Raw genomic sequence first — 27,719 nt, forward strand, 5'->3', positions numbered from 1 at the left:
GAACTAAACGGCCTATCGGTAGGATGCACATTTTAATTTCATTCGTCTTTATGTACAATAGGATATTTTCACAAATCGGAAATAATGTAGAAAATGTTATAGCTGCATTCAATTATGTAGTGAACTCTTTTGTTGGAATGAAATGGTTAGTTTGACTTAAAAGATTCACTTAAATTGTTCTGGGGTTTAATAGATAATATGATGAAACAAGATTATTCAAAAAGCGATTAAATTAAGTACAACACTGAATGAATCAACCGTGACACGAATTTATGTTAGGTGGGTATTTGAAAGTCTTAGAGAGAGAGAGCAAAAGAACAACCAAACTGAAGCCGACAAGGGACACGGAGATTCTGGCGGGTTTCGATTACGTTGACGTCGAGCAGTTCCGGTGTGCCTTACGCGGTGTTGTTAGCGGTAAAAATGCAGCGTGAGTGCGTGCCCATAATGCATGAAATATTTAGAGTGGAATTTTACAATTCTAATGATATTTATTTATTTATTTGACAATTGCAGTCTACATTACTTTACGGGTTGTTTAACCCATCACGTAATGCAGACTGTAAATATAAGTTAGAAGTTAATGAATAGAAAGCAAATAGCTGCCAAACTGCCGATATGTACAGAAAAATAGATCCAATTATCCACAGAAGCCGTATTCAGCAAGTGAATTAACTTATTAATGGGTGAATTCTGACTTGCATTCGTACGGTTTCTAAGTGTGTAAAACAGTGCATGAGATCTCGCTCTAGTATAATTATTGGAAACATACAAACTGATCTCTTTCAGTATATTTGGATTATATATACTTCCAGCTTATAGAAATGTTTCCCAAGAAAAAAATTATAAAGAGATTCGAGGGTGTTGTAATCCAGCGTCCCTGCTAAAAATAATGATAGATGCAAGATGGACAATTATTATTTTCTTTAAAATATAAGTATTGCAAAAATCGCTTTTGAACCTTCTATAAAAATAAAATATGATAAAAACAGTAGAACATCGTTTATCCGAACTTCAGTTATTCGGATTAACAAATATCCAGATTGTTATCAGGAAATAAAAAGAAGAGAAGTTTTTTTAAAAATACATAATAATGTTTCATCATCATCAGCATTCTACCACCAGACTCCAACACATGTTCCAGTGTGAGTACAATAGGACAAACTTCACCCACCATTCTCCCATGCCCTGGTGAGCATCCACAGAGCTGCTAATAATTATGCCGAGCTGTCGGACTTGCCCCACACCACTCCTACTGCAATCAAATCAGCTATCCTATCCATAGAAGGCCATCCCCTCAATTCTCCTCTTTTTAACATGTTTTCTCTATTCATCTTCACATTATTTCCTTTTTATTCCTTACATTATTTTCTATAATGCTTTATGTACTTTTAACTGTACATATATTGTAAAATTTCCGTGTATGTGGGAACCGCCAAGGAGACTTACATCCCAGATGCGGTGTGCGGTATGCAGTGGGCAAGCCGTATATTGTAAGAGCCCTCCGGGCGTTTATTAAATTAATACAATTTTAAAAAGAGGCCCAGTAGATGCCTAGACTTTTATATTCCTTCTCTAAAATACTATCCGTCTATGGTGTAATTTGTCAATTGATATATTTTGGAGGGACACGGGTCTTGGACGTTGGACGTTCTACCATCAACATTCTGTTTTCAAACGATCGTCTGAATGTATGCTCTCATTCAACTGTGCAATCGATGAATTTCGGCTTTACGATTTTAAATATTCAATAAAATATTCTACTTAAGTGTTGTAAAAATATGATACGGTTCACCAGGCAACGTACTGCATAAGCCTCCCTCGGCCTTAACCAAGCTTGTTGGGCTCGTCCTGGACCTCCACTGTCGACGCTTCGTGTCTGAATTACAGAAAACGGGCCGGAAGTGGGAGTGGAATTGGCAGCCGATGGGTGTTTGAGAGGAATGGACGCAGAATTAAATTAGTACCTGAAAAAACGTCACAGCGGTCCTTATAAAAAAAACACAGTAAAGACGCATCACATTTGGGAAGATTTTCTATGCATAAGAAATAACCTATGACTTAAATTTAAATTTAGAATGAGAACACAATTAATGAAAAAAAAACAAGAATGTCCATTAGAATTTTGAAATAAAAAATAACATTTAATTTAGTTGTTTTATTTATATATTTTTTTTATAATTATCAGATTACGACATCTGTTTATTGAATTTTACAATTATGTATATCACCATTGACACAAAACTCCTAGACATCAGCTTCTAATATATTTAATATTAATAATCCATTAAACCTAATAATTTACAATCTAAATATAATCATTACTGAAATCAGAAAAAAATGTTTCGAGGATTCATTGAAAGAAGTTATGCGGAAAGCAGCCATTCGCAATTTTAAATAAATTAAATATATGTGTTATCGGGTGCTCTAAGGTCAATTTCGTATTCTGCTAAAAACTGTAATTATCACCCTCTGAAAATAGTTTGCGGTGTCAAGTAATATAATTGAATATTTTTGCAAGATTTCTCAAAGTAATAATATGTCAACTTATTGAGAAGCCCTATCACTATGTTTCATAGAACGCAAGCGATTAGCAACAAATTCTCACATAAATTATCCATTTAAAGTTTGTGTCTTTATCGAGTAGAGGTCGATTAAAATTTTACTCGAAAATAGTAAAGCTAACCTTGAAATTGCATCTTAAATGACGTGTCCAAATTTAAGGCCGCTACGACTCGCCGTTTCGGAGATGTGACGGACAAACAAACAAACTCAACACAGGACTTTGGTTCCACGGAGTCGGGATTTATGTCTCAATAAATGTAACATAAGTATATTGTGAATAAAATGAATAAATAAATAAACACACACGAGTATTTTCTGTTTTACAAAATAAATATAGGCGAATTCTAGAAAATTAAATTGGAATAACCCTGCAATAATAAATACGCAGGTACATATTTAAAAGTATTTACAATGCAAATTAATAGCCAATTGGCAATTCTCGACCTGAGTACGGGCCATTGTTTTGCTGCGAACTGTAGCTAACTTAATACCCAATAGTCATACAATGGAACAATGTTTGAGTATGTCCAAATGCTTGCAGACTGGCTGCATTTCCTCCCGAGGGAGTTGTTCATATTTAAATTTATTTCAACAGAGGAAAAAAAAAGTCTAGGCATTTACAGGGCTTATGAACTGTCATTGGCTTGTTTAAGTGGCCACTCTACACACTGTGTAACATTCACCATTCTGCCCATGTTTGAACATCCACATTCCCTCAGCTCTTCCATCTGTTGACTTTTGTGAAGTAAAAGAGCTGAAACCTTTATCACGTGGGTGAGATTCATCCGGCTGAACCAAATCACCTACTAGGCAACGCTTGAAAACAATTTTCCAATTTTTATACTTCTTCTTTTACCGGGTAGTTAATTCAACAATGTTCGAGTATGTCCCTTCTCAAAAATGTTTTCCCTCTCTGTTGAAATAAATTTAAATATGTCATAGAATGGTTTTCCAATGTTTGGGCTCCTCTATAGCTTGGCGCATTATTACTCTGAGCAAGATTTACATACGGTTTTGAATTACGCTATTTTTTACGTAGATAGGATTTTATTTTGGCATCAATAACTAATTTATTCAGGTTCTATTTCACAATTTATTATTTCTGTACTATTTAACTATTTCAAGTTGTGGTTAAGAACTTTTGATAATCAAGTAGATACATACTAAAACGCGTGCTTCTAATTTTTTTACAATTTCAAACGATTTCTGGAAACACTGTTTTTCTGATTTTTTTTTATTTCTCCATTTTTATTATTACACACTGCGATCCAATACAATTCAAAGTGTTTTTCATCATTTTCGTGACAAGGGTACCAATCACGTTTTAAATAATGTACAGTAAAATCCCCTTTTACGTTTTTCAAGAGAGCAACAAATAAAAGTGTAGAACTGAGCTAGGGAGGTAATTAAAAATGTACGGAAAAAAAACTGAATTACACAAAAATTAAACGAATGTGCTGTCAGATGTCAGATTTTGATATTTTGTACAATAATTTATCCTTTATTTGTTTACCTGCTTTTATTCCTCAGTTTGGGCACACGCGGCGACGCGCAGCTCCGCATTTTTGACACATCAAATGAGTTGTGAAAAATTTTCAATTTTTTTCTTTAAAACGTCTGCCGTAATGGCGGCTATAGGTGTCATAATCGTCTCTCATTTAGGAAATGACTGTTAACGTTCAAAGTACTTACATGGCAGGAGATATTGTGACCCTATAAAAAAAACTCTTCTAATCGTAAGTGAAATACAATAAAACCCCCGAATTATGTTTTTAGGGGACAAAAAAATGTAAATGGAGGACAGTGAAAATAAATTCATTCTGTTAATTATTTTATATTAAAAAAGTTATGGAGCGATGTTTGGATAATTTTTTAATGGTAACTCTTAAATTATTATTTTCAAAGCAGAAACCACACACCACACATTCGCCGATAGGTGCACAAATGTCGAGATCCGTGAAGTGTGTAAGGCTGAGACATGCATTATTGACAGAATTAAGGAAGGGGTGCTGCGTTGGTTTGGACATGTAGAGCGAATGGACAGCGAAAGAACGACTAAAAGGATCTACGATGCAAATGTTGATGGATGCAGAAAACGAGGAAGACCGAGAAAGACATGGCACGATCAAGTCCATCAAATACTTGAAGATGGACATGTCAAAAGTAGGAATAATCGGCGTGCGTGCATAAGAAGATGTATGAATGTAGAGGAGGCGAGGTCTGTATGCCAAGATAGAGTGTTATGGCGTTCTATCCTCTCTGCCTACCCCAACGGGGAAACGGCGTGATGGTTTGTTGTTGTTGTTGCAAAGCAGAAATATACAAATCATCTATAAAATTACGACAAAAAAACCACAAAAATGTAACGCAATAACCTGATGATTTCTAGGTTTTGTCTATTGATTCAACTTACCAACAAGTTGGTATAATAATAGAGACTAGAAACTAACTTCAGACTCTTGAGCTAACAGTTTTCAAATTGCAAATTTCTTCGATCATCAAGTTAGTATAATGATAGGGACTAGAGACTATCAGACTCTTGAGCTGTCAAAAACACGAAAACGGCGGCAATAAATATTATAAAGTCGGTTTTCAATGCGGGCAGCAAATATTTCCAAAGTTGATTGCGGGAAAAAATGCAAAATGGGTTTTAAATGTACTAAAAAATAAAGAATTCAAAGGGACTTTAATAACTATACGTGAATTCGGGGTTTCACTGTATTCCAAAAAAATATTAATACGGTTGAAAATAAAATATATATATTTTTAAATACAATGAAAAATCTTTGGCTTAAGATATCTCTGAACAAAGAAAATGCAGATGTGATTCTTTTTTATAGAAGTATAAAAAATAGATGTCACGGATTATTTTTAAATTATAACGTGCAAATTTTTTAAAACATGATTGACACAACTTGGTCACATCATTAAGCGTTCCCTTACATAATTAATATCATAAACACTTCAATGCCAAACTTAAACTAATATAAATCTAAACTCGATGGATCAAAAACTTAATTTCTCTGATTCATGTTTTATATATCCAAATTTTATATATATTCATTTTTTTTATCATTTTTTTCACACCACTTTTGTTTATACAATATATATTTATAATTTATATTGTTAGTATTAAAAATCTTGTTATTGTTGATAAAACTATAGTAATAATAATTATTAAGAAATTAACATATGCAGGTTCCTGTTATATTCGACAAATCTTTGATGATCTATATAATTTATTAATTCAAACCTGAAAAGGTGTTGTATGCAATCCACAAACAAAAGAATGAATGCATTTTTTTCGTATAACCAAATCTTTTTATGCAAATACCAGACACAACCCTCGCATTCATTTTGGTGCATACGGCACTACATTCGTACACCAACCACAGCGATGATCATATTTACCATGTGAAGGCAAGAGTATTAATTGACTATGAAATATTCTAGTTACAATATTACACGTCGACCGTCTGTAAGATGTACAAATGTAGTGAGATCTGTATGCAAACACAGACTAAAGTTATGTTTTAACTCTCTGCCTGCCCCATGAAAAAACGGCAGGATGGTTTGTTTTGTATGTGTCTAGTAGGTTGAATTCCAGTTAGTTTATAAAGATTTGGATATACTTAAAATAATGCGAAAATACATTTACAAAGTAAAAAATCTAGCCGTGGATTTCAAACAAAACGTTTTCAAATTTATCATTAATTCATTATAATATCGTAAACAGGGTATTATCACTTTGAGGAGTATCGGTTTTAAAGTATTTTATTATTATTACGGATAATTTATACAGCGCCATTTCGACTTCTATTCTAGTTAAACTGGTGTCGGAACTGGCAGAAACGGAAACCTGAACTGGATTAGCAAAAACTTCCGCCGAAACTCATTTCCTCGAATCCTCGATCGGTCACTATAAGAATTAATTACAGCATACTTTTGACACGTGGCAGTTAAAAAATGATTATCATAAAACGGAAACTTATTAAGACGGTTACGAAACCTTACAATGTGTTGATTGATAGGTTTACCGATAACTTGTTATTTTCAAAATGATTTCATTTCTTTTAATTTAATTTACAAACTAAAAATGTGATAATACCCTATTTGTACGTGCTAATTATTATTAAGATAATTAACTAGCCCCCTGTTTACAACATGCCCCGGAAAATGAGGTTAATTAATTCGGCGGTACGGCAACATTCAAATATTAAATATGGCGATACTTTCAAGCGTCCTGACAAAATAAAAATATTAAAACAAAATCAGGAAAACAATAACGGCATGATTTAAAAACGATGCGACCAACATTTGTATGAATTATTAATTACTTTGAAAATAAATATTTCATACATTCCCATTATTACAGTAAGAATATAAGAGATTTACTAATGTTTGTCGATAGTCAACTCCAATTTTTTTTTAAACTGGAATCTTTCTATGAAAAAAAGTACTGATCCAATTTGTTGGAATACCGGTTTCATCGCTTTTGCGACATCGTCAACACTGGGTGATATCTTTGCTATAAAAACAAATCTGTAAATACAAAATAAGAAAGAATAAAGAATCTGAATGTATAACGTCTATGTAAATCCAATACTGCAGACGAGGGACAAAAAACCCTGAGGTTTTGCAGTTTATTTTGTGTTGTTGATTTATATTAGATTTTTTTTACAATCGTTTGTCTATACGAAGTCAATCGTGGCAATTAAACTGAGTCTATTTTCAAATAATGCTACAATACCACACACCTATGGCCCGCATGTGTCGGGAATATAATATATGCTGCCGAAATAACAAAATTGTCATTTTTCATGACTCTCTCTCTCATTCTCCCAACTTTTGCAAATAATCTCTTAGGAATAAATCTTAGTTAAAAAGTACACAAGTACAACTTACTTTTCCTTGTATTGTATACTGTATAAGTGATTAAAAAAACAAATGTAATTCTATCTATTTTGTATAACAAACTCTATAATTGAGGACACATTTGCATGTGGAATTGTAGCGACGAATACCTTCAAATTGTACATTTTCTAGTGTGTATCTTTGTTGAATTTCAATCAAAACTTTATAACTCCTACTTTAAAGTCGCACCAAAAAACCCAATCTCCCATTGTTTTACTTTAGTTTTTTTAACATGGTACCGTGTGGAACGTGTCCCTTGTTTAAAAGGGGACTCTGGTGTATTTTTGTCTGAAGGACCTTTTAAAAAATTTTACTGGGTAACTAAATTAAATTATTATTAATAAAATATTGTTAATTCATGCTCGTTTTCAGAGGCAAAACTCAAGGTGAGAAAAATACATTCTACTGTACTCACCTTCAAGTTATTCTCTGCATATGAGATAAGAATGTACTTTCCACAAAAAAACTCAAGCTGAGGAGAGTACATTTTACCATCCTAATCTTTAAACCATTCTCCGAGTGAAATCAGAATAGACTTTCCTCAAAAAATTCAAGATGAGAACTACTGTCCTCGTCTTCATCTTATTCGCTGTATGAGATTAGAATGAGTTTCCTTAAAAAACCCAAGGTGAGGAAAGTACATTCTACTGTCCTCACCTTTAAGTTATTCTGCCCATATGAGATTAGAATGTACCTACCCATCTTTGGGTTTTGTTAATGAATATAGGGAAAAATATTTTTTGCAAAATTTCTTACATTCTCATTGCAACGTGGGTCATGTTAGAAGTGAAAAAAAAATATTTTTTTTAATTGCGGATGAGATTCATTTGTTTTGAAGGAATTTTAAAATTGGAAAGTCTTTAGTTTAATATGAATATCTTCAGTGACAATATATTTATGTATTATTAAATTTGACAAATAATCTACAATATAATTTGTATCTTATATTTTAAAGCATTAAGACAAACATACATGTAGATCTAAATGCTATCACATATACGTATCATAAAAACATTTAATGTTTGGCTAGAGACAAGAGGAAAATAACCATGCGAATTCAAATGATTACTGGTTGAAAAATGTGTGTTCCCTGCAAAATTGTGCCTGTATATTTTGAAGTTTGATTTTAAACGGTGTTCCGGAATCTCTTTTAAAAAAATGACAGTAAAACTAAGCCTACGTTTAAATTCGTGCTGCGACATAGCCGTAAATATTAGTAAATATTTTTAATTATTATTTTTGACAATCTATGCCATATTTGTCTTAGAGACACTCTAGAAAAATATAGTGACTCGATTTTTCAAGCGTCAAAAATGGGTACACAACATTTTGCTTGGTCTATAACTAGATTATACAATTTTGGAACGCACGCACTTGCGACGTTGCGTTTTATGACACGGTTGAAATCAAATTGACGTAGAATGAGCGACATTTTAAGGTGACTCAAAATGCTGAGATAAAACAATTTGGCGAGAAAAACTACGCATTCGGAGAAAATATAAAAATAAAAACGTACGATGCTACGTTTGTTAAAAATATTTATATTATTATTTTCGCGCTTGATAAGAAAAAATACAATCTCCGCGAAATAAAAAAATACAATTTCCAATGGCACTTTATAATTATTAAAATTTTGATTATTTACTTGATCAAAAAATATTATTTTTTCGCGTGGCGATACATAAGAAATATATAATTTGGAGAGCGGCGATATTTCAAAAGCGCCATATTCTGGAGAAGATTCGATTTCGCGAGCGCGTTCAATCTCTCCGCCCACTTCATCGCAGTAGACCCCTTCGCCCACGGAGTTCATATCACTAACAACAGTATTATCACATGTAGTCTCAACGCCGACTAACGAAAATGAAAAAAGACTCTTTGAAAAACCCCTCAAAACATGATCCTGACTTAAAATGAGATATTCATATTCCTTCGAAACAAATGAAGTCCGCTTGCAAAACAAATGACAACCCTTGACAGTAGACTCGGCCTTAAAGAATTCAAAATCCGAATCCAAAACAGTCTCAAATATTTCGAAACTGCAGCCATTGGAATTCTTTTCAAATTCGATTGAGAAAAAACAATTGGTAAATTCAAATAAATCATTTTGAACGGCTCTGAAAGATATAAAACCGTTGCGTTTGAGTGTCGTTTTAAACTCAATAGAAGAGAGATGATTGTAAAATTCAAAACTTGAATTATGAACTGTTAAAAAAGGTGTGAGGCTGTTGTCTTTGAAATTAATTCCAATTTTTGAATTCTGGACGGTTCCAAAAGATTTGAAACCGCATTCGATGGAACTGAGACGATTGGGGAGGCCAAATTTTGAATTTCGAACGGCTCCGAAAGAGGCGATCTCGTCGCTTTTGTACCCCGCTCCGGATTCGGTCGGGGGGCGTCCTCCCGTCCGGTGGTCGGTCGAGCCGGGGGGTGTTGCGGGGGGCGCGCCGCTCCCGCCGCTCGGCGTGCTGGCTTTGCTTCGTTATAACTCCATGTCGCGGGCCTCGTCCTCGCTGTAGTCGCTCATGGAGCTCTCGCTGTCGCTGGCGCGGTCGCCGCAGCCGCCGCCCGAGCCGGAGCCGGAGCCGTTGGCCGTGGAGGAGGTGGAGGAGGAGCGCTCGTTGAGGGCGTCTTCCGTTGCGAATTTGCGCACGTAATCTGCACGAACAATTGATCAGTCAAAAAAATGTTAAAGAATTTCATTAACAAAATGTATTGAAGCCAATCAAAATTTGAAGAAATTTGTCTAATGAGGAAGTTTTAATGAGAAAATTTTTTTTTTGTTAAAAGACAAATAAAAAATTATGAATCATATTATCATCGCTATGACATATTTTAGGCTATGATCTAATTATTAATACCTGCCCCAGATTTGCACTCTTGTCTGATTTCATAATTCGTAACCCTGTCATACATTGATTTTCCACAAATTCGTCCAAGACATTTAAAAAACTATTCAAACTAATATATCAGTAAATAAATTCGAAATAAATTTAAAGAAATTTTTTGAACCCGAGTAAAAACAGAATAATATTTTAATTGGTATTGCTGTATTATTATTTTCTCATCTATATTTGAAATTATATAACTTCAAATGACAAAATAAATATAACTAAGTGTAAGTCACTCTCTGAGCACGAGAGCTGGTATCTTTTTTGGAAAGTTACAATTTGATACCCAATTTCAAAAGATGCCTAAATCCAATTTTATCGGTTTTGAGTTGGCAACACTGCAGTGTAGAGCATTTTGTGAAGTATACATTTACCTAATTCTTTTTTCAACAAAGGAATACCTACCCATAGAGTTTTGTATATGAAAAATTATTTAAAAAATATTATTTCAATTTCAAAAAATCCCTAGGTCCTAAAAATCTCTTAGTCCAAGAGTTTTTTTCCCTGAGAAAAAATCCCTCAGTCCTTTAAAAATCCCTAAGTCCTGACCTTAGGCTTAAGTCCACTTTTTTACAAGCAATAATTTTGTAACTAAACATGTAACAATTTTGTATTTTTTTTGTCTTAAAATAAAGAAGAAGAAAAACTTTACAATACGTATTTTCAATTTTCCGAAATTCTGTCATTTAACATTTCAGGAACAAAATAAACACTTAAAATTGAAAGACATATCTCAGAACTACAAAAATGGACTTAGGCATTTTTTTTCAATTAGGCATCCAATTATAGCATTAAAAAATTATAAAAGTAGAATATAATAGAAAAAAAAGATGTATCATTTATGTAAGTATCAATAAAAAATTAATAAAAAAATTAATTTAATAAAATAAAATTGAAAAAAACATGATATGAATCCCTTATCAGCTCTTATACACGCTGAACTCTCCTCATAGAGAGACGAAACAGCTCGTATAAGTCTATTTACTCCTTACTGTTCCAACACGCCCCACAATTTCTACTTTTTCAACTGCTTTTTTGTTCAGAGAAATTAAATATTTACGCTATTTTCAAATTATATATATTTATTTTTTTTTAAATTGGAAGAGGCAGTGGTCGTCAGGCGATCATTTTCTAACCTCAGGTTACCTAAGATAATAATAATTAGTAAGTTTTCCCACAGAAAGCTGTTAGTCTCTGTTGGAATATAAATCCGTAAAAGTTATATTCTCACCGGATACTTTTTTCTTGTATTCATCTGGCTTGTGAAGGTACATGGCGGCAGCGTCTCCATTCAGGGGGTCTATCGGGTTGGGGTATGTGAGAAGTTGCGGCAGGAATGATTCAAAGATGTTTGACAAATCTGCAACCATTATCAATAAACGACATTTCAATCTCAATTATCATCATTACACTGCGTGCTCCATTCCAGATGCTTCGGTATCACTCCGATATACGTCTCCCGTTCGAGGTGTTTCGGAATCACTCGGACGCCAGGGGCGAATCGTCAAAATTAGCGATTATGCACAGCTTACCATTATATTTGACTTTCGATAATAATGCTTTATAGTAACCGTGTTTATGGGAAAATGAAAAAAGTAATTGTTTTTTACTATAAATAACCACCACCGTATATTCTCCTACAAAAAAATATCTATGAAGCGCGCGCAGAGCCCAGCCCGTTCTCAGTGAACGATATCAGATTACCTCAGCTTATTCTCCATACAAAAAAGTTTTAAGTCTTTAACACTTCAGCTTTTTAAGTAGGTACTAAAATAAGCGAGAGGAAATTTCATAGAAAGAAGAGCCATAAATGCGTATGGAGAGAGGACCAGGGCGTATATACTCCCTCGCATAGTAAAGAGACTCCCGGACAAAATAAAGAATAATGATATAAATAAAAACAAAGAAAAATTGGTTTTAAAAATCTTTTTCTTAAATTCTAAGTTCAGTGGGTAAAAAAAAAAAATTTTAAAAATGGGGAAACCAAACAATTTAAAACAGTGTCAAAAAAGCGTTTGTTTATTATTTTTTATATTTTTCGTTATCAAAAAAGACTTGATTCACTTGTATTGAATTATTTTAAACTTTTATTTTAATGATATATTTAAGATATTTTATGTAAACATTATTATATTGTGTTACCAAAATGTTTAAAAGAGAGAAATCCCTGCAAAAAAACTGCTTTTACAGTTTGGTGGGAATTAAAAAAATTGTTTAGAAAAATGCTTATATGAAAAAATTTCAGTTAAAATTTTTTTTAAAAAGCTAGCAGATTACAAATATTATTTCAGTTTCAGTGCTGCAAAGCAGCGTTTATTTGATAATTTAAAATACATATAACAATATGTTACCCACTAAGTCTAAAGACTTTTCGGTGGAACACATTTTTTTTTATGACAGGTTTATTTTACATTATTTTATTTATATTATGCAATTTTATTTATTAACAGACACTATAAAGTATTTAGAAGATATTTCGTCAGTTCTTTTTTTTTCATTTGAAGATCTTTCATGTTGATTGAAGATTGTCTTCTTGGAAACTAGTATGCCGAACATTTTTTCTGAAGGACTATTTTTCTTTGATAGGATATTGTTGACATATTATATATTATGTATCACATAGGACATGTGGCGTTCGCGGTGGCCGTTTTTGGCATTATTCATTTTAAAAGGAATCGGCCAGTGTTCTGTGTTGACAGTTACTGCTGAATTTCATTGTGGTATTTGTGAATAAACTTTTGTACAAGTATTGTATTAAAATAGTGTAGAATAAAGCTGCGTATATCGCATGGTTAATAATAATTGTTGTTTGAGTTGATTTTCACAGAACCACAGAAAAAATAGTCATTTATAATTATATTACTGACATATTATGTACTTATATGAAGGTACAAATTAATAGTCATTTTTTGCAGACTCGCCACTGTCGGACGCTTGTTATTAATTAGCACTGTTTAATTTCACATTGGCTGGTTTAACTGTTTTAGTGCTAAGCAGCGCTATTATTGCGCTTTTATTTATTTGACACTTTTTATACATATACAATATATATACATATAAGGGCGGGCATATTGCCTTAAGGCAATTTCTTCCTACTGACCCAAACCGTTCAGTTTGAGAAAATTATAAATATTGAATCTTACAATTTTATACAAAAATTTAAAAAAAGATTAACAAAATGAAAATACATAAAAAAAATTAACACTATACTATGAAGAGAGGAGAGGGGATGGGAAGGAAAGAATAAGGATAAAGGAACAATTTAAATATTTAGATAGTGACATTTCAATCTTGACTTAAATGTAGATAAAGAAGGGGCGTCTCTAACATTGCGCTGCATGTATTAGTGGCAAAGATTGCTGAGCGGAGCTTGTGCGCCGCAGTCTTTAGTGAGCGTTTGTCAGTCGTCGTGAGTGCACGCGTTTTATTTGGGTGTAGTATATGGCGGTTGCGCGTGCTTTGAAAACTTTATTAATTATTGTTTATTCTGTGAAAGTAAATACAGGCTAAATTTAATCAATATTTTTCGCAATGTCGGATTTTAGTTCTATTGTGAACGATGGATCAAATTACAACGACAGGACACCCGTCCTGTATACCCTGGAATACCCATTCCGATAAATGAAGACAGTGATGACGGAAGTGACATTATTGTACATTCCAATAAGAGATTACGAATTGAAACTGAATCTTCAGATTTGTCGTCTGCTTCTTAAGGCACAGATAACCGTAGAAATGAAATTTTTAATATTATACCTCCAATAAAAGTTTTTGCAAAAACATCTGACGATTTTTTTGAAATTCCTGGACCTAGATGCCTTCCTCCTTCTGATGCGAAACCAAAAGCCTATTTCAATTTAATATCAAACTTTTTTTAATCTTTTTTTTTTTTTTAAATAAATATTTGCTTTCTTATGATTTACTCAAATATTTAATTTTGAGGGCCATTTTCAACGAGTTGTAAATAACTCACTATTAGAAAATGGGAATCAAGTTGGGGTAAGGTAGGATTCGAACCACGGACCTTTGGTCCGAGAGTCCGAGACACTAGCCACGGGACCACAACCCGATTCACTAATAACACAAAAACACCGTAGCAAATTACAAACATTCTTGCAAAATAAGCGTAGCACTAAAACGGTTAAGTGGCCACTCTACTGTGCAATATTCACTGTTCTGCCTATGTTTAAACATCGCTGGTGTTATTTTTGCGAAATAAATCTTTGAGTTAAAAATGTACAAAATACTGCAATTTATGCTCTGAAACCTTGGCAGTTAGTTGTCAATAGTACTATAACCCATTTCAAATCAATTTTTATAATTTTTATTACCTTATACTTAAATGATTTTAATTTAAATTCTTTAATTTACATAATTATATAAAATCATGATTTACAACCCTTGCTTGCACTTGTATATAACATAGAAATTTGTTTAGCTCCCACCAGTCTGACGATGTCGGTCACGACGAAACCAGGTCACTGGTAAAAAAATTATAAAATAATTATAAATGAAAGTGGAATAAAACTATAAAGTATTTTTATTATTATAATCAATAGTGGAGATCACGGTCTTTTTTTTAACGAAAAGATTTTGTCGGTGCTGGGGTGGTATACCTGGTTCACGAACCCAGTGGATGGTGACTTGAAGAGATGGTGCTCTTTAAGGTAGGTTCGGCAACATACTGTAGAGAGCAGTCCATGGTTGGTTAATGACATCGAGACACACGGTCTCCGCGACCTCGCCGATGTTGGAGTGGTACACCTCGTTCATGAACCCGATGGACGGTGAGTTGAAAGGATAGTGCCCTGTAAGGTAGGTTAGGTTAGGTTAGGCTACGTACCGTAGAGAGCAGTCCATGCTTGGTTAATGACGTCGAGACACACGGTCCCCGAGACCTCGTCGATGTTGGGGTGGTACACCTTGTTCATGAACCCTATGGACGGTGACTTGAAGGGGTAGTGCTCCGGCAGGTGTACTCGCACCTTCCACACTCCGCCCTCGTAAGGCGCTACAAAACAGTACAAACATTTTTTACATACATTTCATACAAATGTTGCCATGCAATTAACTCTTGTGTGGCTATGATATCGCACAAGTCTACATATCATAAAAACATAATATTGTCGCCGTTCAGGCAAAAGTCAATAATTCTAAAAATGACAGTTTTGAGTTCAATATGCCATTCAAAGTGGCATAAAATTATTCTTTAAGAAGTCTACTTAATAATAATATTTGGCTGATTAATACAGCGCCATTTTTAAAAAAAATCACCTCATGGGCGCTTTACAATTGTATATATTAACTTATATTCTAACTAAGCTAAAGTTACATTTTATACTTTCTGATTTAAAATTGGGGGTATGATAAACTTAAGAATACTGGGACTGTAGATGATTCGTAAGTTTGAAGGCAATCGGTTCCAGGCAGAGAGGCCGGCAACAGCAAAAGCACGATCTCCAAACTAGTGTTTGGGGAACGTTGGATTTCGACAATTTTTCCTCTGCCTGAATCAAATGCTGACCTAAGAGTAGATTATCTTTGACATGTATTTTCCCTAATACAAAGGTCCGATAGGTATCCCGGAGCCATTTCATGAAGGGATTTGAATACTGTCCAGCAAAGCTTGTATTTTATTCTCTCTGAGCTTTTTAACCAGTGCAAATCTCGGAGATGTTGAAAAAATAATGCGTCCGGAACAGTAATGGTTACCCTATACCTATTAAACTCACGCCCCTCCCTTCATCCCCTTCCTCTTTTTTTCAACTATTTCTCCCACAACATAAAATATTTTCATAACCTAATCAGTGCATGTAAGGGATGCCTATTAAAATGCATGGCATGTTGGTTGTTTATTTTTGTGTATAGTGGGTTTTGCATGTTAGTTCAATTAGTGTCCTGACGAAGAGACGGGTACGTCTCGAAACCGGTAGACATAGAAAAGTCGGTAAGTGATTATACGCAAATATTTAATAATATTTGTTGAAATATTAATTAATAAAATCATTTTTAAACGGCAATAATAATCGTAGAAATGTTTTTAAATTTATGACCATGAACGTGCAATAAATAATTATTAGCATACATTTAGTTAAAAAACCAGTATGTTGAAAGACTGTAGATAATTTATTCTAGCAAAAGAGACAGAGTTTTATTTGGTTCATACTATACGGATATGCAAATAACCACGCAGAGATGTTTTTTTTTTTTTTATTTATTTACAATTTTAAAAAACCCGTTAGGGTTACATTAGAAATTTAATATTGTCTAGTCATTTTATGTCTCGTCTAGTCTAGTTAGTTCAGTCATCATGTGCTTTTTCAGATTGATTTTAAATTTGTCTCCATTAAAAGTTTTCAAGTAGTAAGGTAGGTCGTTGTAGTGTTTAAGTCCATTATGTAGTATTTTTGACTGTCCTGTGTTTGTCTTTGCTTTTTCAATATGATAGTGTTTTTGTTGTCTGGTGTTATATTTATGTATGTCAGCATTTTTGACTAATATTATGTCGTCGTCTTGTATGTTTCCCAGTGTTATTTTGTGCACAATTTTTAAGGTCTCAATTTTAGTCAAGTAGTTTATGTCAAACTGGTGTGTTTTTTTGTACAGTTCAGTCGTAGAGGTCAGGTAGGGTAGGTTGTATGTTAGTTTAAGAATTTTATTTTGTTGTCTTTGTATTCTTGTTATGTCTGTCTTGTTACCAGTTCCCCAGAAGGCGATCATGTAACTCAATTTACTTTTGACATAGGCTTCGTACATCATAATTTTTTCTTTTCTTGATATAAAATCTTTAATTTTGTAGAAGAGGCTATGTAGTGATGCCATTACTTTAGTGAGTCCGTCTATGTGTTTTGTCCATTTTAATTGTCTGTCCATTGTAAGTCCTAGGTAAGTCACATGTCCTAATTCTTTAAGAGTTTCGTTGTTTATTTTTATGTTCATGTTATGGTTCTTCTTTTGTGTTTCGAAATGTATTATATTGCATTTCTTGGCATTTAGTGTTAAGAAGTTTTTGTTTGTCCATTCTAATAGTTTTTGCACGTCATTGTTGATGGTTTTAGTCGTTTCAATGTCATTTTTGTTTTCATATAAAATTCCTAAGTCGTCCGCATAGATTGTTTTTTTTCCCATTATGTCACTGTGTATTATGTCGTTAATGTATATTATATAAAACAATATTATTAATTAGATTTACTCCACACCTCCTGCTGCAATAAAATAAGCTGTCCTAACCGATGAATGAATTTATCAACAGTATTTACAACAGTAATTAACTGGTCCATGAAGAAGTATAGAAATTGAAAAAATAATATTTTCAGGCGTTGCCTAGTATGTAGGTGAAATAATTCAATCAGATGAATCTCACCCGCATAAATAAAGGTTTCAGCTATTTAACTTCACAAACATCAACAGATGAAAGAATTGAAGGAATATAGATGTTCAAATATAGGCATAATGGTGAATGTTACCAGCCATTGACAGGTCATAAGCCCTGTAGATGCCTGGACTTCTATATTACCTTCTCTTAAATGTTCTTCATCTCTGTTGTAATATGTTAATAATATTACTACCTGCTGTACAGTTATACAATATTAATTTATACCATTTATTATTTAAGAACGTTTTTGAGTAAATTTTCCGATTTTTCTCGACCTAAACGAAGTAACCAATTTTTTACAAATGTATCAAATCGAATCCAGGTCATGGTTTTGCAATGTTCAGGTAACATATTGAATATTTTGGGGCCCAGAAACCTGAAATTTTCTTTGCCCGAATTCAGAGTTTGCGGTAGACCCCATGACCCATCCTCTAGTTTGACTTCTGGTAGTGTGGGAGTGTTCCTTTTGGGATTTGATAGAATAATTTGCTTAATGTAATCAAATTTATGATTATAATATTGCAAAAGAAGACAAACAAACTGTCACGCCGATTCTCCGCAGGGGTAGGCAGAGAATAGCACGCCACTTTAGTATGTCTTTGCGTACAAACCTCGCTTATTCTACATTCATACATCTTATGCACATGCGCCAATCCAAATTATTGGCTGGATTTGGTCAAATCACGTATTTTTCGGGTTTTCCTCGTTTTCTGCATCCATTAACATTCGCATAGTAAATCTTATTAGCCGTTCTTTTGCCGTCCATTCGCTCCACGTGTCCAAGCCAACACAGAACTCCTCTCTTGATTCTGTCCCGGTCTTACACGATGCACGGATCTCGACATTTACATAGTTTGACCACGCGGAAACCACATTTTGACAACATTCAGTCTACTTTAATTAAATGCATATGCAAAAATTTGCCGGTTGATGCCGCCCGTCAATTAATAAATGCGTTTGTAGTGTCTAGAGTCGATTATTGTAATGGTATCTATGCAGGTCTACCAATGAACAAAATGACTCGCCTACAATCTGTATTGAATGCCGCAGCTAGACTTATTTTCGGAATCTCTAAGTTCAGTCATATCACTCCACTACTTCGGGAACTACACTGGCTACGTTTTCCACAGAGGGTCGAATACAAACTCTGTTGGCTTATGTATAAGTCACTGCACAACTCGGCTCCGGAATATCTAAGGGAACTATGCATTCCAGATGAACTAGCTGACAGGCGTCTCACGCTTAGATCAGCTACGTCTACGGCGAGAGGAAAAGTTATTATACCTCTACGCAAACAGCGCACTAAATTTGGTGAACGCGCATTTGCGGTGGCAGGCCCTATGGCATGGAATGCTCTCCCAGCAGAGGTGCGAGGCTGTGAAAGTGAAGTGATGTTTCGGAAAAAACTTAAAACCCACTTGTTCTCTAAATCATTTGAATAAATCCGTAGCACGTGACAACAAAATAAATTATTTTAATTAAATTACAAATTTAAAAGCTTCAATTAAATTAACTTAACAATAGAATCACCATGTAAAGCGCCCTTGAGGTATTTTATTACGAAAATGGCGCTATTTAAGTTATACATAATTAATTAATTACTTTCATCCTTGTTTTTAGAATTCCATACATGAGGGCCAGCACAATACTATTAATGTTGCTATATATACTTTGTGGACATTTAAATTTACTGTAAGAACCCACTGGCTATTTACGAATAATTAATAATAAATATATTTTTTAATACTTACTTCCCCGAGGTCCGAAGAACTTGACACAAAACTCATTGAGGCCACCTAAAATTGTGACCTCATGTTTGCTTTCAATACTGAAATTTTTTACAAGTTAAGGATTTTATTTGTGTACACTTTTTAAAAATACTATATTTTCAATATTTGTTTATTATTACAACACTTTATATACATATACATTTTATATACACATAAGGGGGGCGGGCATATTAATAAAGAAATAAAGGAGATAGAAAAAATCGAAATATTTCAAATTAATTTGAAAAAATATGTTATTGAGAAATTTTGATAAAAAAATTGTAATTTATTTTTTTTTTTTTTTTTTATTAACGGACATTGTCCATGTATACAATTTATAAGGTTTAAATATTACAATAAAAGAATAGTTTAAAACATTTAAAAAAAAAAAGAAAGAAGCATTGACAATCGTAAGGGACATCGAGACAAGATCTGGACTATTTATTTAGTGCTCGTTTAAATCGTTGTAAACTTAAACCAAAAAAGTCCAGATCTTGTCTTGAGTTAACAATACGACAAAGGCGGGTCATTGGAGAATTTAGGCCATAGTTTGTTCTATGCTGATCGATGAACAGTACTTCATTGTTTCTCAATCTACGAGTCGGAATATTGAATTTTACTTGTCCCAGTAATGATGGAACATCGATTATACCATTTAGTATGCCGAACATATATATGGAGTCAATATTAGTTCTACGTTTTTGTAGACTAGAAATATTTAACATTGACTCTATTTCAGCATAAGAATAATTATCTCTCTCTAGTCCAAGCATCCACGCTATTTTTCGAAGCAAGCGATGTTGGACTGATTCAATGTGATTTATGCGATTGACATAGAATGGAGAACAGACCACTGAGGCATATTCGTAATGTTATTAAAAGTTTATATTCGTTCTTACGATGTTATGGGCTAATTTAATAAAGCATAAATAAATATTGCATTAAGGCAATTTCTTCATACCTACCCAAACAGTTAGGACCCAAATATATTAATATTTTTAATTCTGTAATGTCCTGCCGGTAAAACAACTTTGTGACTACACATCGATTGCAGATCACTTCATTGATCCGGAATATTAAGAGTTTCCCACACTCACAAGACTAGATTAAAAACGAAGGGTTTCCTGGTCGTTCCTTGAATTACAAATTACTTCTGAGGACAAACATTCAATTGCGTTATTTCAAGGTTGTTCAGTGATCTCCCTCAAACAATGATTAACATGAAGGGTCTTCAATTAAAAAAAAAAAGAATTGAAGAAACATCTTCTAAATACTTGATAGTGTCTGTTAAACAGATAAATAAATATGTATAATATAAATAAAGTAATGTAAAAAAACCTGTATTAGAAAAAATGTGTACCACTGAAAAGTCTCAATACTAAGTGGATAACAAATTAAAATATTTATTTAAAAAATATAAAATAAATGCTGTTCTGTAGCACTGAAACTGAATAAATACACTTTTTTTTATAGAAACAATATTGACTAAAAATCTTCACTATACTATGAAGAGAGGAGGGGAATGGGAAGGAAAGGAGGAGAAAGGAAAAACTAATATTCAGATAGTGACATTTCAATCTAGATATACATGTAAATAAAGAAGGGAGTCTCTGATATTAGTGGGTAGATTATTCCACAATCGAGCAGCTACTACTGTGAAAGAGGAAGAAAAAAAATTAAAACCATGAATTGGTATTAAAAGGTTCTCTCGTTACTAGAGGAAAGAGATAGTCCATGTTGTGATAGAGGTTGGAAGAGCTCTCTCAGCTAAACGGGCGAAGTAGGATTTTAAAAAATATTGTGAAGAAGCATTTATATTGGAAAAACATCACATTTTTATCCTCAAACTGCATACGATTCTACAATAATTTAATTGAATTGAAAATTTAATAGGGTACCTCTTGAAATTCAGGATTTGCCAACAAAAAAATTGAAAGGTTTTGTCAAGCACAGCCTGTTTAGAAAGAGCTACTATAGAGTGGAAGAATAGTTGCAGGACAAGACAGCTTGGCATTAGATTCGTGATCGTTGATTTCAATTTATTGATTTTAGTTTTTTGATCTAAATAGTGTTGTTGATTCAAATTTATTCGTTTGACAGTCGGCCTCGTGGTGTAATGGTCAGTGCATTTGCCTACCATGCAAGGGGTCTTGGGTTCGATTCCCGACATGGTTGATGTGAAATATTATTCAAAAGGGTGTTTTTTACACTAGAATATTTCATAGTCCCTAGACTGGTACCTGAAGCGTAAAACTGATCACCTTGCCTTCATGTAACAAAAAAATATCAAGATACGCTGCGATTTGTGTACCAATGCAGTGCCCTATGCACCATGAGTTGCAGAAAGGGAATGATGATGATAGGTTTAATTTACTTATTATTGATTTATATTTTATAGTTATAATTTTATTGACGATTACAAGAGATTCCATTTAAACGGCGGCCTCTGTGGTGTAGTGGTCAAGACGCTTGACTCACACACGAAACACGCTCTCTGGGCTTTTTAACCGGTGCAAATCTTGAAGATGTTGTGAGATATGAGAATATGTATTTACTCCCGTAATAAGATTCGCTGCTGCATTGAAAACCGATTGAAGCTTATCAGTTTGGTATTTTGGGAGATTTAGGTATATTCCATTACGGTAATCTAGACGTGAAACAACATAAGCGTTCACAAGAGCTTTAGTTGCGTCTATAGGAATATTTATCCGTACAGATTTGATTTATCGGAGATGGAAGAAACCAGCACTTACCATTTTATTGACCTGAGAATGAAGAGAAAGATCTGAACCTACATGAACACCCAGTAGTTTAACATTTGTACGCGGAGTAAGATCACAACCTGTGATTGAAATTAGAGATCGGTCTGAAAGGTTTTGTCGCTTTTTTGACACTGTCAATAGAAGCTCAGTCTTAGATGGATTAAGTTCGAATAGGTTTGATGACATCCAGTTATTGACGGTTTGGATGCATTGAGACACGCAATGAAATAAGTACTTCCTTTATAAGAAATTTTCCCACACAGCAAATCTAAATATTTAAGAGCTTTCTTTGTTATAAAGCCACCTAAATATAAATTGCGTTGTTCAAATAAAATAAAGTCATCATTAAAAATGTTTTTCTTAAATGTCCTGTTTTTCTTTAATAATATTTATGGAAGTATGAGCACAATGTGACATTATAAAATATAAATAAAATTTCAAAGCTTACTGTTTTTATTATCTTTAAATCCTTGGAACCAATCATAGCTTTGAACGGAAAATAATTTATTTCTTTTTTTATTTAATAAATATAATTTAATGTAGTACTTAAATAAATATTTATTATTTAAAAGTATAATTATAGTGTAGTATTATGTACACAGTGTGAAATTCTGTGACATTATGAAATAAAAATATTTTTCGAAACTTACTATTTTTATTATATTAAATAATTCAATAAATAAATAAATTATCCTTAAATCCTTGAAACTAATCATAATTTTAAAGGAATAATAATTACATGAATATTTACATGCAAAAAATGTGCAAGTCCGCGAATGTGCAAATATTTGGTTTAAAAAAAATGACATAACCGCGTAAAAATGTGAACGTAACAATTACAGTACCCGAATAAAAATTATTTCTAAATTAAAAACCAATAAAATAAACCTACAGGTATTTAAAAAGGAAAAAAAATATATATTTCATTCATTACTTATGTAAATAACAACTTTATTCCCTCTCCTGAACATTTTGTTCCATGTCGCTTACGCGGTGTAGCATGCCGAACGACGATATGGTACATATGCGGGCAAACAAATAAAGTGTTGGAGGGCCACAGAAAAGATAATTTTTTTTGTTTTTATCGTTTATCATTTTATCATTTATTCATATATATGTACACTACAAAATAAAATATCTTCATTCATACATGTAGAAATAATTAGGTAAAATTAGGTATATATATAAAAAAACACATTAGTAAACATAATATCCAAAGAATAATATGTTAAAAAAGTAAGAGAATTTTGTAACGAAAAACTGAGAGACGTGAAAAATGTCAATGTCCAAAGTGATATTGTTCAACATAGAGATAGCCCTTCCAACAGGCATAACCATTGGCAGGTTGGTCCTGTATATTGGAATGTGAAACAGTCTATGTTGACGCTGTCTAAGGTAATTATCGGGAACATAAAAGCTAATGCTCAGCATAATTTCAGGGTTGTCAATAATACCGCGCAACAATCGAAAGAAGTGCGTTGTTAAATACACATTCCTTCTAGTCTTCAAACTGCTGTAACCGAGCATACCCTGGAGAAACTCAGTGGGATAAAGCCATGGATAATATCCGCACTCCCTCATGTAGAGAAACCGAAGAAATTTCTTCTGAACCCTCTCCACCATAAGAGAGTACTTCAACTCACACGGTCCCCAAATCATCGAGCCACTCTCGAGTCTACTTCGCACCAACGAGTTATAAAGAATTCTCAGTACTCGTGTACTACCAAAAACCCTAGCAGTACGCAAGACAAATCCTAACATCTTCAATGAACTACTACAAACTGTTTCGATCATAGGTCAATGACGTCGCCTGTATTGCCGGTAAATCATGGATGATGAAAGCGTGTGATAGGAAGGAATGGAGACGTTTGGAAGACGCCGCCATCCAGCAGTGGAGAGAATAAGGCTGAAGAAGAAGAAAGAAGTCAGTCTTAAAATAATAATTAGACAAAAAGATATCTTACAGTATCATAACTAAAAACAAGTACAAATGAAATGTTAGCATTATATCATACAAAAAATATCAATACGCATGTGCAATAAGACATATCAGAATACTCGAGTACGCCAAATAGAAAGATAAAATATGTCTCGAAATCTGCTCATAACAGGACTAAACATGTATATTGTAAGAACTCTCTGTAGCTCAATCACAAATAACTATCGACGTGCTTAAAAACAGGCTTAGCATTTGAGCGATCACAATGAACATGCTTAAGTTATCGCAGTCGTAAGTCAACGCGTGTGTAATCTCTAAGTCAACGCTCGTGTCGTTTTTTTTTGTTTTCCTCGTAAATAAATACAGTTCATTGGCGAAAAATCGGCATTTACTATAAAAAATAATACAATATATTGCATTTGCAAAATAGTAAGGAGTATCTAATACAAAAAAGTGAAAATTCAATTACAATTAATATGGCGACTGCTTTTCTTGACATTTGGCTTGCCAACCGCCGGCTGAATGCAATAAATAGCATGATAAATTATAAATAAAAATAGCAGTTTTGGAATATTTTCCATATTTACACCGGGTGAAATTCAAATATGTGAGCAGGATTATACGTTACTGAAGTATAAAGCTCTATTGGAGCAGCACTTGAGTACAGAACTGAGTAAATGTTGTCCTAAGGTGGGGCTGTATTTCAACAGGACTCAGCTCCTTGTCACGTATCGAAGTTTATGCTTAAGTATTTCAACGATAAAAAGATAACTCTTTTAGACTGGCCTGGAAATTTACCTGACTTTAACCCTATAGAAAATTTGTGGGCGAATTGTAAATCTAGGATACAAAAATTGGACTGCACCACCAAGATAAAGATGATAGAAGCTGTTATTCAGACGTGGTTTCGAGATGACAGAATAAAAGTAAATTGCTGAAGTTTAATTGATTGCATGCCAATACGTGTTCAGGCTGTTATCAAAGCAAAAGGAGGACATACATCCTATTAAATAAAAAACATTTTATAATTGTACGACACCTGTAACTCAAAATGTTAATTAAAAACGTATTTTATGATTACAAGGAATTTTATTCCAGTAATTCGCACAATACTGTATAATAATTGATAAGGATTTTCAGAGGTAGAAATGTGTAAATATGCGGAAAAAAAACAGCACTGGCTAGAACACCCCAGTAGCGAGGTGAAAAAAGCCATAAAAAAGAAGAAGAATGACTGCAGATTTTAACATTTTTATTTAGGTGCATTTGATTGCAATCATTTTGCGAAACAAAAATATTGCACAACTTTCGCAATGTTTATAAATCTATCTGTTAGGTAAAAGAATTTCGTACAATTATTACACATCGACTAATATGTTGCTCACACATGTCATTACCACAGCGAAATATTCACTTTCCGAATGTTATGAAAGAAAACTGCATAATTATAATGATAAGAAAGAAAAAGTTTATTTGATCTTCCTCGTGTCCTCATTTACATTCGCGAAACATGTTCGACTCTTTCGTTTTATTTACAAAAATACAAATTATCGAGAAAATATTTTACGTATTTGCACAAAACGAAATGTAAAACAACTGCGCCCTTGCATTTGTTTACAACTTACAAATATTGAATGAAGGCAGAAAATAACGTGTAGAGAACACTTGATATTGATAGGAAACTAAAATTAATTATACAACGTAATTTGAATATTGTTGATTCATTATCAGTATCGGAAGTCCAGTGATTTAATTCATTATATCCCCCCCACGAAGTAATGAGCCAAACTGGACTGGACCGAGTGAGAAAAGGTACTTCAACCATGACCTGATTACGAAAAAACGCACCTACCAAAGGCCCTTCAAACCATTCAAATCCTAACTTCGCTAACAAAGAACAAAGCTCGCGTAAACACGTCATTCGTCTCCCAAAAATAAGCAGCCATTAGAAGCACGCACCTACATGTTGCGACATGCGAATATCGAGCATTTCGCTCTCCGCACAGTTGCAACAATAAACTATTCGCGCGGATTAAGGCCTGAAAAAAAATATTCAGTTGTCTCATAACGAATGCCCTAACTGCCATTGTGTTCGGATGCAAATATCGATTTTCGCAGGGCACTGACAATCAGCTGATGCCAAAGAAGGCAACGTATTTACATGGGAGCTCGCTCCAATATCTGCTCGAGATAACAAAGAAAGGATACAGTTTGATGACGTCTGTGTCCATACGACGTTTACCAGCGCTCGGGGACGACATTTTGTCAACAACCAGCACGATTCACACCTTCTATAATCACTAGCGAGGCAAATATTTCACTTGAAAAAATATCGAGATAGATTAATCCGTCGCAGTGTCCAAAAAAAATAACATTGGAAAACAATGGTCGACCACAGACTGCTGCTCGGAAGTAGACTGGGGTGTTTTCAATTTTGTACGAGGACAAGGTTAAAGAGTCAATCCATACAAAATAGCTATATCTCTTTCTGATGTACGCGAATTGGCTTGAGTAAGGAAGATGGAACAACAGCCGCAATCGGGAAAAGTGCTTAGGTACCCACAATGCGATTGCGCAAAAAATATCCCGGGAAAATTACAGGATAAAAGAAAATTATCGTCTGATAATTCTTCTTTGTTGTCATTACTCATAACTGCAAAACCAACATGTTTTTTTTGAGCAAGTAAATTATAAAATAAATAAATCAGGAAAGTTTAATTTTATTTCAATCCGTAAAATTTCTTGCGATCTAAAAAGCGTTTTAAAAATGTAAAATACATTGTTATTATTTCATGCTTCTGTAAATATGATAACAATTATTACCTAGAGCAAAGTATACATTAGTGTTGCGAAATATTTTTTAAGTTATATTTTTTTTAATTTACCCCAAAAAAAATTTTTTTGATGAATAAATATTTTTTAAAGCAGATTCTAGATTGAAAATGTGCATGAAACCTTGTAATCAAGATGATACAATAAATTAGAGCTTCGCGCAGTAATATACAATGGAATTTGAAAATCCACATTTTATTATGGAAAAAAATCGCATCTGATCTAATTAGCACTTTCAAGTAAGTACTTTTCAAAATATAGTTTACAATAATATTTTTCACACAATATTTTACAAAAATATAGGGTCATTACGCCGCGATGAAAACCATTTTTAAAAAACACTTAGATACAGGTATGGATTTTAAGAAGCTGATAATTTATTTTAAAAGAAGGGCAATTAGCCAAATAATTTCTATATTTGTTTATATTTATGCTTGATGTTTATTATTTTATATAAACAAATGTATGCATCATGATTTCCTCATAATAAGTAATTATTTTCTTATTAGTTAGTATTTTATTATTTGTGTTTCATGAAATGAATTTAAGTAATGAGTTTTGCAAATATATTAAAATATATTCAAGATTTTTTTTGTTGCAATAATTTTGGATTGCAGTTTTGTAATTTGAAAAGCCTTATTTAATCAGAACCAAAATAATATTTTTTTTACA

General features: G+C 33.3%; 1 protein-coding gene across 1 annotated transcript; it reads right to left on the bottom strand.

Moving 5' to 3' along the window:
- Positions 1-8,215: 8,215 nt before the first annotated feature.
- Positions 8,216-26,634, bottom strand: UbcE2H (ubiquitin conjugating enzyme E2H). Its single transcript, XM_088225653.1, has 5 exons — positions 26,424-26,634; positions 19,497-19,573; positions 15,214-15,381; positions 11,602-11,730; positions 8,216-10,137 (listed from the first exon to the last, which is right to left on the bottom strand). The coding sequence occupies exons 1-5, from the start codon at positions 26,474-26,476 to the stop codon at positions 9,962-9,964; spliced, it is 603 nt and encodes a 200-aa protein (XP_088081779.1). The 5' UTR covers positions 26,477-26,634; the 3' UTR covers positions 8,216-9,961.
- Between the last annotated feature and the right edge of the window lie 1,085 nt (positions 26,635-27,719).

The sequence above is a fragment of the Micrasema longulum genome, unplaced genomic scaffold (genome assembly GCF_059751315.1).
Source record: "Micrasema longulum isolate JH-2025_06_02 unplaced genomic scaffold, ASM5975131v1 h1tg000378l, whole genome shotgun sequence".
Classification (NCBI taxonomy): Eukaryota; Metazoa; Arthropoda; class Insecta; order Trichoptera; family Brachycentridae; genus Micrasema; species Micrasema longulum.

What these genes read in the sequence shown, in the direction of transcription:
- UbcE2H (XM_088225653.1), bottom strand. Translation starts at nt 26,476, where the DNA reads ATGTCGTCCCCGAGCGCTGGTAAACGTCGTATGGACACAGACGTCATC. An exon ending in GTTCTTCGGACCTCGGGGAA is followed by an intron (nt 15,382 to 19,496) that starts GTAAGTATTAAA and finishes ACTGTTTTGTAG; the next exon opens with CGCCTTACGAGGGCGGAGTG. An exon ending in AGCATGGACTGCTCTCTACG is followed by an intron (nt 11,731 to 15,213) that starts GTACGTAGCCTA and finishes TAATGGTTGCAG; the next exon opens with ATTTGTCAAACATCTTTGAA.